The 13,912-nt window shown below is 35.2% G+C and overlaps 1 protein-coding gene across 1 annotated transcript in view; it reads right to left on the bottom strand.

The window, feature by feature from the left end:
- Positions 1 to 2,475: 2,475 nt before the first annotated feature.
- The window catches only part of LOC122803791 (extracellular calcium-sensing receptor-like), a 131,350-nt gene continuing 119,913 nt past the window's right edge, over positions 2,476 to 13,912 (bottom strand). The window contains exons 4-5 of the mRNA XM_044073478.1: positions 8,479 to 8,602; positions 2,476 to 3,386 (exon numbers count right to left, since the gene is read on the bottom strand). Of these exons, the coding sequence (XP_043929413.1) occupies positions 2,476 to 3,386; positions 8,479 to 8,602 (1,035 nt within the window). The remainder of the gene's footprint in view (positions 3,387 to 8,478; positions 8,603 to 13,912) is intronic.

Raw genomic sequence — 13,912 nt, forward strand, 5'->3', positions numbered from 1 at the left:
TCTCAGATGTCATACTTGCAATAGCAAGTACACCCCAAAATCTGATCTCTTATCCAGTTACACTCACACAAAACCAGTTTAGCCCCTCCTTGCACCTCATTTCCTCCCAACCCTCCTACTTTCCCAATTTAACCCTTCCATCCCCACCACACTAACTTTCTTCCACTACGGTCTTAACTCCCCTTACTATTCCTAATTGCCCCTCCCCAGGAGCTGTCTCTGGACAAATTGATTTGCTCCCAGACCTCATTTAATGAATATCATAGTTGAAAAGCAGCAATTTTTTCATGAAGAGCCTCACTTGTAGCCCAACTATCACAGTAATATGTTATTACTGAGGAAAAACATTGTTTTGACTATACAGATCTTTGTTGACACTGACATATTTGTTCTTTAAAATCATATCCAGATTTGCTACAGCTTTCTTTCCAAAAGTAAATATCTTTTAATTTAACTGCAAACATCTCCATCATACCTTTCAACTGTACAGATTTTTGCTGAATGTCTAGATTTTTGTCTCATATTTTTGGTCCATTTTTCATAAAATTGTGTTTTTTTCTGGCAAATCATTGAAGAATGAAGTCAGAAAATAATGACAGACATTTGAGTTTCAGACTTCATACCCTTCAAATAAATTCATGTTAGTACAAAACCAGATATTCTGTCAACTTTCTAATTTTCTTTAGAGCAATAATTAAAAAGTGTACCTATTTTTGTTCCATTGTCCCAATTATTTATGGCTTTGTCCAGATTTGTTGCTCTAAGAGGTTAAGAGTTATGATTTCCTCATCTGTAAACATCTTTTAAACCCTTGAAAGTAAAATCAGTCACTGTCTTGACTTCTTCCCCATTTATTCACTAAGAATTGAACTGACAGTGCTTGGTGACAATTTGCTATTTCTCCTAGCAACTGTGATTCATCTATCTAAGAATATTCAGCATATAAATTGAATAAGCAGTGTGAAAAAACACAGACTTCTCATACTCCCTTCCCAAAATTGTACCAGTCATTTATTTCACATTCAGTTCTATATTTTGTTTCTAATTCTGCAAACAGATCCCTCTGTTAGCTGATAAGCTGGCCCAAAGTCCCCATTTCTCCAAGACGTTCTCAAAGTTTGTTATGGTTCACATAGTCGAGGGCTATATAACATTCAATAAACCAAAAGTAAATACTCTTCTGGAAGCCTCTTGCTTTCTCCATTATTCAACAGATGTTGATATGATCTCTTCTGCATCTGCCCCTTTTAAAATCAGATTATACACCTGGCAGTTTTTACCCCACATAATGCTGAAGTCTATAGGCTAAGATCATGAGTATTACTCAATCTGAGCCCTTTCTGGAGGACTGGAATACAACCTAATGTTTTCCAATAAAAAGATCATAGCATGTTTTCCAAATTTGCTAGCAAATTTCAAGCAGCAGAACAGCATCATTTGCAGGATTTTAAGCAATCCAGCTGGAATGCCATCACTTCCAGTGGCCTTATTATTAGAAGGTGTTTCTAGTGATGTATGGCTATAGATTAGAGAATATACCACTGTGTGTATCTATGATGTTAGGGTCCTTCTATATCTCTTCCATATAATCTTGCGGCCTCTTTTTCTGCTTCTATTGGGTTCCTCCCATCTTTATCTTTTTTTCATACCCTTTTTTACATGGAATTTTGCCATAATATTATCCATCTCATTCATACCTCTCAACCTCTTAATGCAAGAAATATGGACAAAGTCTAACATAATTGGGGGACAAAGGCCCAAAAACAGGGACAGGTTTTAAATATTGCTCTTATAAACTTAGAAAGTTGCTAGAATAACAGGATTTATTTTGACAAGCATTTCATGAAGGATATGAAGTCTGAAATTCAAATGTATGTTTTTATTTAGTGACTTCATTCCTCAGATCATCCCAGTAATTTGCCAGAAAAGCACACATTTTTAGAAATAGACCAAAAATATGAGGCAAAAATCTAGACATTCTGCAGAAATCTGGAGAGTTAAGAGGTATGATCTTGTATAGACCTTATCTTTCCCATTCTATTGCCTTCTTGTAATTATTTTTTACTGCTCATTTAAACATACCTTCTTAATTTTCCTTGCTATTATGTGAAACTCTGCATTAAAATTTCATTTTTTTATCCATTCCATTTTGATCTCCTTTCACTGGCCTCCATGGTCAATTATTTTGTATGCTTAATATGGAAAGATTGCCAGTCCTTTAGAAGGACAAAAAATGCTAGCTGCTTTCATACTGTTTAAACTGAGGACCTCGCTGTCATGCAAATCATGTCACTGTAAGCACGATCCAATAATGATAAATGACACCATCACAAAATGTTGAAGGTGATGCATAGTTGGTTGGTACATCTAAAGTAATGTCTGCTCTGAATTTGTGACATAAGCACTACAATAAATAATGTCTAAATAAGTAGATGAAATCATTACACCATTGACTAGATCTCTTTTCTAATCCTTTCAATTTTTAAATCCACCTTTTCCCATTAGGTAATCTCTGGTGTTCAGATTGGGCCTGAATAGAATAATGAAACATTTAGGAGTAAATATGCAAAATAGAAGACCAGCACCAGAGGACACAATGGCAAACATTTCCACAGCCACCATGTACTTCCCTAGTGTGCTCAGGTAGGCTGGAATGAATGACAACCATACAGAGACAAAAACCAGCATACTGAATGTGATGTATTTAGCCTCATTAAAGCTGTCTGGGAGGTTCCTGGATAGAAATGCTACTACAAGGCTTACAGTGGCTAACAGGCCCATATAGGAAACCATACACCAAAATGCTGTAGGTGAACCTTCATTGCATTCTACAATGATCTTCCCTGTTACAGAAGTTGTGTTTTCATTCTGAAATGGAGGGCACATAATTAACCAGTTAGCACATATTATAACTTGGATAAGTGTACAGATAGTAACCAAAGCTTTTGGCAGCCTGGGCCCAACATATTTTTTTAGATTGCTGTTTGGTTTACTAGCTTTGAAAGCAATGATAACCACAACAGTTTTAGCTAAAATGCAAGAAACAGAAAGTGTAAAAATGATGCCAAAAGTAACTTGGCGCAACATGCAGGTCAGGTGGGTGGGTCGACCAATGAAGATCAATGAACAGAGGAAGCACAGTACAAGACTTATCAGGAGGATATAGCTGAGTTCACGGTTGTTTGCTTTAACAACAGGAGTGTTATGGGACCTCATAAATGTAGCAAAGACAAAAGCAGTAGTTACTGCCATGAAGATGGGAAATGCAGATAAAATGTTTCCAAGAGGCTGTTCATAAGAAAGGTATTCATACTGTTTCTTAACACACTTGTCCAGTTTATCATTGGGCCATTCATCTGGAGTGCACTTCACACAGGAAACAGAATCTAGGAAAAAGAAAACATAGCACAGGTTCAATTTTTGTGGTAGTAAATGATGATCAAAGCTCTATTCTGGTCATATGAAATATCAGGGTTATGGACACTTATTCTTTGCAAAACCCAAACTTCTGATTGCAAGTACATTAAGAAGACACAAACTGGTAAAACATACTTACTCTAATAACAACAAATTTGATCAGAGAGCCATAAGTCTGAAATAATACCATATAATAATTACTTATTAATTTGTTTCATATTTGCTATCTGAAAGTTCTCAATGTGACACGACCAACTTTTGGAAAAAACACAATATTATATTTCTTGTATGCATGACACACAGGACCTAATTTCAGGGTGACTTTGACTTCCATTGTGAAAATACTTGCAAATATCTCATCTATGGAGTTCACTAGTTCCTTGGACAAATATCAAATAATTTGCCCCATGGAGTAAAAAGCAAATTACTTTTTTTATAAAATGTTTTTATTTTTTTATTAATCCATTGTTGAACAGATTAGTCCCATTAGGCTAGTGGTCTCTTTTCAGGGGAGACCTGAGGTGGTATTTCTACTACCAGGAGAAATTTGAGAAGGAATCTGGGAACTTCGCCTACTCATTTTTCACTATGTGGCAATGGAGAGCTCCTACAGCAGGAAGGAAGATGACCAAGTGACACAACAGCAGCATGAAGGAGGAGAGAAAAGCTGTGGAGAGTTTGGAGGTGGAAAGTGAGAATTTGGAGAACATTTTGTTCAATGTGGAGCTTCAGAATGTAACTAAAGATTCCTGTGTGGTGTTTGTTACAAATGTGTCTCTGTGGTGAAGTAACTGAGTGATTATGTTGAAGTGCAAATAACAGAACTGGCATTAGGAGGACCTGGAGATAATGTTCTGTTAAAATACTTGAATAGGATGATCCAGGTGACCATTCTGCTGTTTCATGGGGTGAGATGGCAGATATATTTTTTAGAAGTGATGAGGATGGTACTGTGGAAAAAACAACAAGGGGATTTGACAGCAGGGACTGTAGCAGTTTATGCACCATTGACAAAATAAAAGAGGAAAACAGAAACTGAGAAGATATCTGGTTTTGTGGCAGAAGATAATGCAGTAAATAAAACTTATGGAGCAGTGAGAGCAGGCAAAAAAGGAGAGCCACAACAAATTGTAAGTAAAATTGTTTTTAAAAAGAACAGAAGCCCAAATGTGATAATAAGAACCAAAAGTGACACTGTAATATACAAGTATATATGGGACAATTTGTTAATTGTTATGGGTTTTAAAGCTCAGTAAATTTGGTCTTTCATATATATTGGGACAAAAATACTTTTTGTGACATAACATTTGAATCTGATGGACTGATTATGGAATTTTGGAACTGTACAACAAAAAGACATATATTTATCTGTGGAACAATTATTCATTTTCTGGTAGTAACCTAAGTATTAGAAAAATGTTACATTGCAGTTTACAACTGATGTATGAAACTATTGATAATATAGTAAAAGTTGCAGATGAGCAAAAGTTATGGAATACAGGGTGGAGGTAGGAAATGTAAAAAAAAAAAAAATGGTGAAACGCTTGGCAAGTGTTATTTTTGTGGTTAGTGATAGAGGTGCATTAAGATATGTTGGCCAGCCTAAATCATGTTTCTTTTGTGGTCACTTGTCTCATTTAATTAATAATTGTGACAAGATACAATGTAATCAGTGTGGAGAAAAGGGACATACAGCAAGAAGGTGTGTGTCTGAATGCAGGCTGTATAAAAAAGGGACACTTTTGGATGGGACTGTCAAGACCAAACAGTAAATAATTAAAAAGATGGGGAAAAGGAAGAAAATATACAGGAGGAAAGATAACAATATGCTGGGGAAGAGGATGAGCTAGGTGATGAAGAAACTATAGAAGAAGAGAAAAATATGGAGGGAAAAATCAGGACAGCACAATGCAAATAAGTCAGAAGAAGTGATTGTTACTATTTTTATGTATTCATTTTAAGTTTTAGCAAGTGAAAAAACTGATTCAGAGGATAATGGATAATGGATTATTTGGACATAAACCCAGAAAAAAACATTCAATTGAGGAAATAACTAAAACTAAGAAGATGAAAATTTTTAAATATTTCTCTTAAACTTTAAAAAGAGGAAAAGCAACAAATTTAACGTACTTTTAGTAAATGTGAACAGTATTATTAAGGATATGAATACTAGAATGATGTGCTAAATGTGATATGAATGTTATTCTGCTAGAGAGTATAAGATTCCTGGCAACTGAAGAAAGTCTGCAATCAGAAAAATTGTGGCGTGCAAATATAATATGGATCTTAGGAAGTGAATGTTGTTCCAGAATGGTTGTAGTGTATAAAAAATAATGAAAATACTATAGGTAACATTGGTAAGGATGGGAAGATTAACTGAATGTGAGGTGAAGAGAACATGTTTATAGAATTCTAGCATTATATGCATATATAACTAGCAAGGAAAGAGGGAATCTGTTTCATCAAATATTAGACTGTGGTGGCTAACATGAACATTATAATTGCAAGAGAGTAACTGTGATTTAAGGGGAAAAGGTAAAAAGAAAGAGAAAGATAAAAAATACAGGAAGCGATAAAATGTTGAAAATTAATTGTGTGGAAGAAAAGTATAGATGAACATTCAGGAAAATGGTTTATCGGGTGAATTCTGTATTAATGGGAAAACAGCATATATGAATGCTCATATGATCCCACAAAAATAAGAAAAAGAAATTGTGCAATCGGCATTTTCTTTCATATGATGTTCAAGATTAAACCCAGTAAAAATAAATGCGTTACATATCAATGAATATGAAGGGGTCTGGGGTTACTAAATACAATTGTTTATTCTAATTATTTAAACTTGCAATGGGTATTAAAGTGGGTAAAGGAGGAGAATAATAAATTAATAGTGAGAATGTGTATATGTAAGTACAAAAAGTTATAAAACATGAGAATAAGAAAAAGAGAAAAATAATATATAAATGAAGAAATTAAGTATTATCAAGAAAAAATACTAACACTAAGAATTAAAAATGATGATATAGAAGAATAGGATACAGTACAATAATGAGATGAAACAATATCATTATGCAAATCCATCAGAAAATGTACCAGAAGACGTGATTAAAGCCATTAATGTCTGGAAAAACTTGTGTACCAATATAGTAGAGTGTCAAGATTTGTTATAGAGACTGGTAATAAATAGGTTATAATTAAAATGGAATATGTCATTTAAAAAGAAAGTTAAAAGTGTGTGTTTACTTTATGGGGTAGAGACAACAGAGCATCCATTTTATATTTTTTAAATATAAAAAGAGTGGTGAAACTCTGGAAAAAGTTTTGTGGAGAAAAATTGAGAATATTAATATCAGTATAGATATGAATATGAAAAACAAGAGAAATTCACCGGAAAAGTGCCAGATGTGAAAATGAAATAATAGTATAAAAATCCAACCAAAGGCACAACATGACAGAGTATCTAAAATAAAATACTTTAATAAAATAAACACAGGTAAGCATTTTAACACACAAAGTGCTTCATCAGACAATAAAAACAGTCAGTAAAACACAACCACATATAACACCAGCAATTAACAGATCAATCCAATTAAACTGTTTAATGATGTAAGCCTCTACATTTCAAGTAGGGCTTTAAACAGACCTTCCCATTAATACCTGGTGACTTGTCAGCCTGTAGGTTTATGACCCAATGTAACTCCCTCAACTCAGTAAAGTTCCTTAAGTCACCCCCCATTCATTCTCATAAACCACTTCTATAGCTCTAAAAAGAAAGGTATGAACAGCACCCTTCTCTAAAGTATGTTTAGCTATTGCACTTCTGATGTCACCCATCCTAGTACTATAGAGATGCTCTCTTATTCTCTCAAAAAAGGTGCAATTACTCTTCCTCACATAGAAACAACTGCATTCTATGCAAGTAGCAAGATAAATTATATTGCGGGTGTGATAATCTGTTGAAACATTAAACCTATAAGTATGGCCAGTACGTGGATGTACAAAAAGGTCACACAGAGCTCATATGAGTTTTTCTAATCATATCAACCAATTGGTTAATGATAGTTATAGAGCTATAGGTTGTATAAAAAGATTTATAAAGTCTAGGAAATCAAAAATAATGAAGTCATGTTTGTTAGTTACATTAGACCCAAACATGAGTATGGAATAACAATATGGAAACCCTATAAGAAAACAAGCATGAGTAAACTGGAAAGAGTACAACAGAAGTATACCAAGGGTATCCATGGATGTGAAAATTTAAGTTATTATGAAAGACTAAAATATTTGAACTTGTACAGTGATTCTTACAGATATCTAAGAGGAGATCTTATTCAGGCATATAGGGCATTTATGTTTGGGTTTAACAAAAAGTACTAGAGAATCATCAGACAACCTAGGTAGAAGATTCTATAGGAATAAAAAGTGTACTAATTGGTTTGACCGAGTAGTTGATGCATGGAACAGACTACCAATTTTCATTAAAGCAAGTACTAGTTTAGATATTTTTAAGAACAGCCTGGACACTTATTATGGGAACAAGTGTTTTGGTATATAGGCAAGCTAGAAGGGCATTAATGCCCTTGCTTGAAATATCTGTATGTATGTATGTTTGTAGGCATGTATGTATATGTGTGCATGTGTGTGTGCGTATAAACATGTACATATGCATATACTTGCATATAGGGAGACAGAATTGTAGAAAAGGTTGACAAAGGTACTGAGATGTGTGTGTGTGTGTGTGTGTGTGTGTGTGTGTGTGTGTGTGTGTGTGTGTGTGTGTGTGTGTGTGTGTGTGTGTATTTATGCACTGGAAATATTATATATATGTTTTTAATTTTTTGGTTTTGTATTTTTTCATACCTGACTACTTCATTACGACATTGCCTCACAGTGATAGTGTTATTTTTCCTTTACATGGGTAACTTGTATGATAATAAATGCTAAAAAAGACCAATAAAATCAAAAAAGGTTGTTAAAAAGGGGGAAGGTCTTTGCAGTGTATCTATCTCCTTTAGGTCTTTCCTAACACTTTAATTATCTACTCTAATAATACTTTCTCACCAGTTTGATTGGAAATTTCCCCTCTGGAACACATGACACAGTTGAAACAGCAGATGGGCTGACCAGGCTGAGGCACCTTCCTGTATCCTACAGGACAACTTTCACTGCATACTGAACGAGGGATCTGGAGTAAAAATATATTAACTGACATTAGAACTGCTTTATTTTACATTTGTCTTTCATGACTTAGTAGCCAACATGTTACTGAGTAAATGAAACAGCCTTATGCTATAAGCAACATAAGGTAATGCTAAACATTCATTCATAAAGAAAAATCAGAGTCCACTCTTTAGCCAAGGATGCTTGACAGTGTGGAAGTTTTTACTCTTTCTTTTTCACTGCCTTGATGAAGAGACCTGCAGAAAGTCTGAAAGGAAATGGGTGCCATTTTCTGATATATACATGCAAACTTCTGATAGTCTAGAAGGTAGAGAAAGGATTAAAAGGATTTGACAGAGAAAGAAGAATTGTCTGAAACATTATAGTCAGTGCAAGAAATGCAATATTATACATCCCTGAAAAAAGAATAAAAGGAAAAATCTTACATAATGATATAATAATAATAATAATATTAGTAAACTACATTTATTAATTTCCTTTTTTGCTGCAAGAATTCTAGAATATAGTATAGTTCTGTAGTACCTGCCCCTTATTACTCCCTTATTACTTTATGACTGTGGTTATCATGTTAAACTGGAATCCCTAGCATTAAAAAGGGGGAAGGTCTTTGCAGTGTATCTCCTTTAGGTCTTTCCTAACACTTTAATTATCTACTCTAATAATACTTTCTCACCAGTTGGATTGGAAATTTCTCCTCTGGAACACATGACACATGGCTTCCATCCTCATCACAGCACTACTTCAGCCCTCCTAGCCTTTACTAACACCATAAACCATAATCGCAACAATAATTATATATCCTCAGCCCTCTTTTCGGATCTTTCCAAGACATTTGATATGGTTGATCACCAACTTTTAATCCACACCCTGCAAACATTCTGTCTAGATACTAGAGCCCTCCAATGGTTTCAGTCATACCTGAATGGTCGACAGCAGGCTGTCCTCTGGCAGAACAAATGCTCTAACCTTCTAAATAACACCCTTAGAATACCACAAGGCTCTATACTAGGGCCCTTGCTGTTCTCCATCTTCATTAACGACCTTTATACTGTCATCCCAAAAGTCAGCTGTATCCAATATGCTGATGACTCTACTCTGATTTGCTCAGCCACATCTCCAGTAGAGTTATGGTCAGCTACCCAGACCACCTTTAATACAATAGAAAACTGGCTTTCTGAACATCGTCTGATCCTAAATCCCAAAAACACTAAAATGCTGTTATTTTCACCAACACTTAGGTCTACTGCTTTCACCTTTACCATAAAATCAAATGATGGCACAATAATCTCCCCGACCCATCTGCAAAACTATTAGGTGTCATCATAGACAATAATCTAAAATTTGACCTACATGTTAACCAAACTATCAAAACCATCAATAAAAAACTAGGGTCACTTTACAGAATAAAAGCCTTCCTAACCCCTCCAACTAAAATTGCCATAGCTCGCTCTCACCTTCTTTCAACCCTTCTGTATGCATCCCCTCTACTCTCGAATTTAAACAAGACTGTCCTTAACAAACTCTCAATTTGCTACAACCACATTACCAGGTTTGCCACTGGACTGCCTTTTAGGACACATCATTGCATCAATCTAAATCAGCTTGGGTGGCTTGAACTACCCAGCCTAATCCAGCATAACCAACTGATTATGGCCTATAAAATCCTCTATAATACGGACAATACTCCTGCACTTAAAAATATTATCACCCCCTATAACAATCCTAGACCGCTTCGATCCTCTAACAAACTACTAATTCAGACTAGCAAAATTAATAACACAGCCGGTGATTCTCTCTTTGCAAACTCTGTAAGTATATCCTGGAACTCTCTTCCAGCTGATATTACCTTACATTCCACCCTAGGTCAATTTAAAATTAGACTCAAACAACATTTGTCACTTAACTGGCTATGTCAATGTATCAAGCCTGGCTAACTCTATCTAGAATGTGTAAAAATCTGTTAACCAGTTTACTGTGTAATTTAATTTAATCCTGACTTGTGCTCAGGATTAACTGTAACCTGTGGAACTTGTTTAACTTGCTTACTTATGTAATCTCTGTAAATAGTCTGTTTGTAATATGTAATGCTGGTATTATGTAATGCTGTATCTGCTTACCCTTGGAGCTTTTCTCCCCGGGCCTCTGCTGAAAATGGGCATGCATCCAGTCGGACTATCCTGTTCAACAAATGTAAAATAAAAAATAAATAAAATAAAATTGTGTGCTGTCTATCGTATGATGTTAAACTGGAATCCCTAGCATTGTGTGCTATCATATGATGTTAAACTGGAATCCCTCCACAAGATAGAAAATGATGGAATCGACTCTCCTCAGCCTAGAACACTGGAAAAAGTCACCAGCCAAGAATATAATGAAAAATAAAATCGAATGTTTAATGCTTTAAGCTACTACAAGCTTTTCATCAGCATAAATATACCAACTTCTTCAGAAAAACGGAAACAATGTCACCATGACTTTTCCCTTTAAATACAATAAACATTTGACAATTAGCATTAGTTACTTGTTAAAAACCTTATGAAATAATAAATAATTGATGAAATAGCCTAACGGACAATTTTAAACCTACCACAAATGGGCTATGAATTTACAATGAATTTACAATAATATATACAATAAATGTAAGAAACTGTGACTAAAAAAGTTTACTAAAAATCATTACAATTGCTATTGTTCAAAAAGCTGACAAATTACTGAAGCAATAATACAAAATACTTACATATATGTCAATTAAGATCACTTTCATACTAAATTATATATAGCCAGATTATCCTTCCATGAATTCACCAGATCCAGTAAAATCCTACTCTACGCTATCCCCATTTTCATGAACCTAAAAAGCTAACATAAATGGTAAAATATATCAATATATAAAGATAAAATTGATGAGGGTAATATTAATAAGGGTAAAATTAATAAGGGTAAAATTAATGTTACCAAAGTGCAAAAGCACCCGGTGACACCAGTTTACAATATATAGCCAAAATAAAAAATTAGTTCCGTTTTTCTGAAGAAGTCTGTATATTTATGCTGATGAAAAGCTTGTAGTAGCTTAAAGCATTAAACATTCAATTTTATTTTTCATTAAATTCTTGGCTGGTGACTTTTTCCAGTGATCTAGGCTGAGGAGAGTCGATTCCATCATTTTCTATCTTGTGGAGTGTTTTGTTCTTTTTCGTGGTTTGGTTTGTCGGTTTGTGTATGATGGAAACTCCCCCTCCACCTTTATTTGGATCTTCTATGGAGGAAGAAGCAATGAGTTTGACCCAGTTACTCAAACTACTTACCCAGAAAGAAAATAAACTTTCTGAGCATTTCGACGGATGCATCGGATAACAACAGAATCCTAATACTGATGTTTTGGGTTCTGGTACCGGGAACAACGTTATTAAACATTCAGGCGTTTTGGCACCTGTGCTTCCTTCTGGTTTGCACAACGAAACTGCATCTTCTTCGGGTGGTTCCACCTCCCCCAGAGAAGAGCTCCATGGTGGTTTACCTATGATTAATGGTCTTAATCAGGAAAGATTGCCTTCCAGTTCTTGCAGACAAAATTCCTTTGTGCAGAAAGTTCCTGAGCCGCTGAAACTTGATCAGTGGCTAGGCCATCCTTTTTTCTTACAAGAAAATCAAGGCAATAGGATGGTTGTGGTTGATTTACCTCATAAACTTAACTTATTCGATCAAAACGTGATGAAACTTAAAAAAATAAAATTGGAAATAGCTTATTTTTATGAATGTAGCCAGGCCAAAGTGGTGCCAAAAGGGCTTAGGTCCTGGCAATATCCTACAGGGCTGGTCAAAGGATCGGCTTTTCATTTAGATTTAATTAATCTTTTTGATAGACATGGATTTGAGCTGTTGAACTGTATAAGTAGCCATTACCAACAGGCAGCGGATGCTTTAACATTAGCTATAACCAAGCTGGATGAAGAAATTAGGAATTATTTGAATTTCTATCGGTATCGTTTTGATTATGAAAGGTAGTTCAGTAGTATCGACTAGTACATTAATAAAATTACAACTAATACAATAAAGAAACTACAGAGGGATATTAAGGCATATAAAGATGGCTTTGATTATCCCAAACCACCTTCCTCCCAAGGAAATTACTTGGCTCCTAGTTTCAATGTACTTAGTGGATCTAATTTGAATGATGCAAGACCAGGACCGGGACCGAGTGGTCCCACGAATGTTCCTGTGGATAACATCGATTCTACTGAAATGGTCCGATGTAGTGACCACCTAGCAGCTCAAAACAGTTTGGTAACCTTTACCCAGGTGACAGAGAATGTAAATTTTCAGAATGTAGCCTCTCCACACCCTATTCACCAGGGTCGGAAGACCAGAAACAAGTTAAAGAACAGGAGGAACTAGGGGAACTTGAGACCTTGGTTGACCCATTTCCTTACAAACCTTGTGTTATCATAACAAATGCTGAACTGGGCTTTAAAATCTACAATTTTTCTGACTTTCATTTTCCTTATAAATTGGTGGAATTGCTAGCTAAGGGTTTATCTTTTTTCCCTTCTAGGAGGGCAAACATAGCTAGAACCATATTGGATCTAAAAATGTTCGTCAGAAAATTGAATTTACAATTTTTATTGGGTAATGGCACTAGGGAGTCAGATTCTCTCTCTGTTTCTATACCTAGTACCTATAATCCACCTTGTGCCCGATTTTGGCATTGTTTGAACAGATAAGTGAGTTGGACATCTGTCACTACTTCAATCATAACCCTGAGAAAACAGAGTAGAGAATTAATATTAGTAAGGAAGAGAAATCTGTTAGAATTATTGTGTAGTGACCCAGTTAGAGTTATGAAGCCTGATAAAGTGGGTGGGCTAGTCGTGATGAACAATGAAGATTATATCCGGAAAATGGAAATTATTTTATTTTCGGATACTTACGTGGAAGTATCTAAGAATGAGTTGAACATAGAATTCTCTAGGATTGCTTCTTATTACAATGACATGTTCATCAACAATACTATAGATTTGAAGTTATACAACTATATAGCTACCCCTGGGCCTAAAGTACCTGCAATTTTTGGGGCCCCTAAGATCCACAAAAATCTTGAGGATCCCCCCATGCACCCTTTGGACAGCGCAAGAGGGTGCATAACATACGCAAGCGCAAAAGTGATAGATTCCATATTGAAAAAATATGTGGAAAGTGAGTCTCAGATATCCAAAGATTCTTGGTCCTTTTTGGCCAGAGTTAACCAAGTTCATTTCAGGGTCAACAGTCATTTTATGACTGTAGACTTAAAGGACTTATACTCTTCTTTCCCTCA

This window comes from Protopterus annectens, chromosome 6.part0, assembly GCF_019279795.1.
Source record: "Protopterus annectens isolate FY-2018-M chromosome 6.part0, PAN1.0, whole genome shotgun sequence".
NCBI classification, from domain to species: domain Eukaryota; kingdom Metazoa; phylum Chordata; order Ceratodontiformes; family Protopteridae; genus Protopterus; species Protopterus annectens.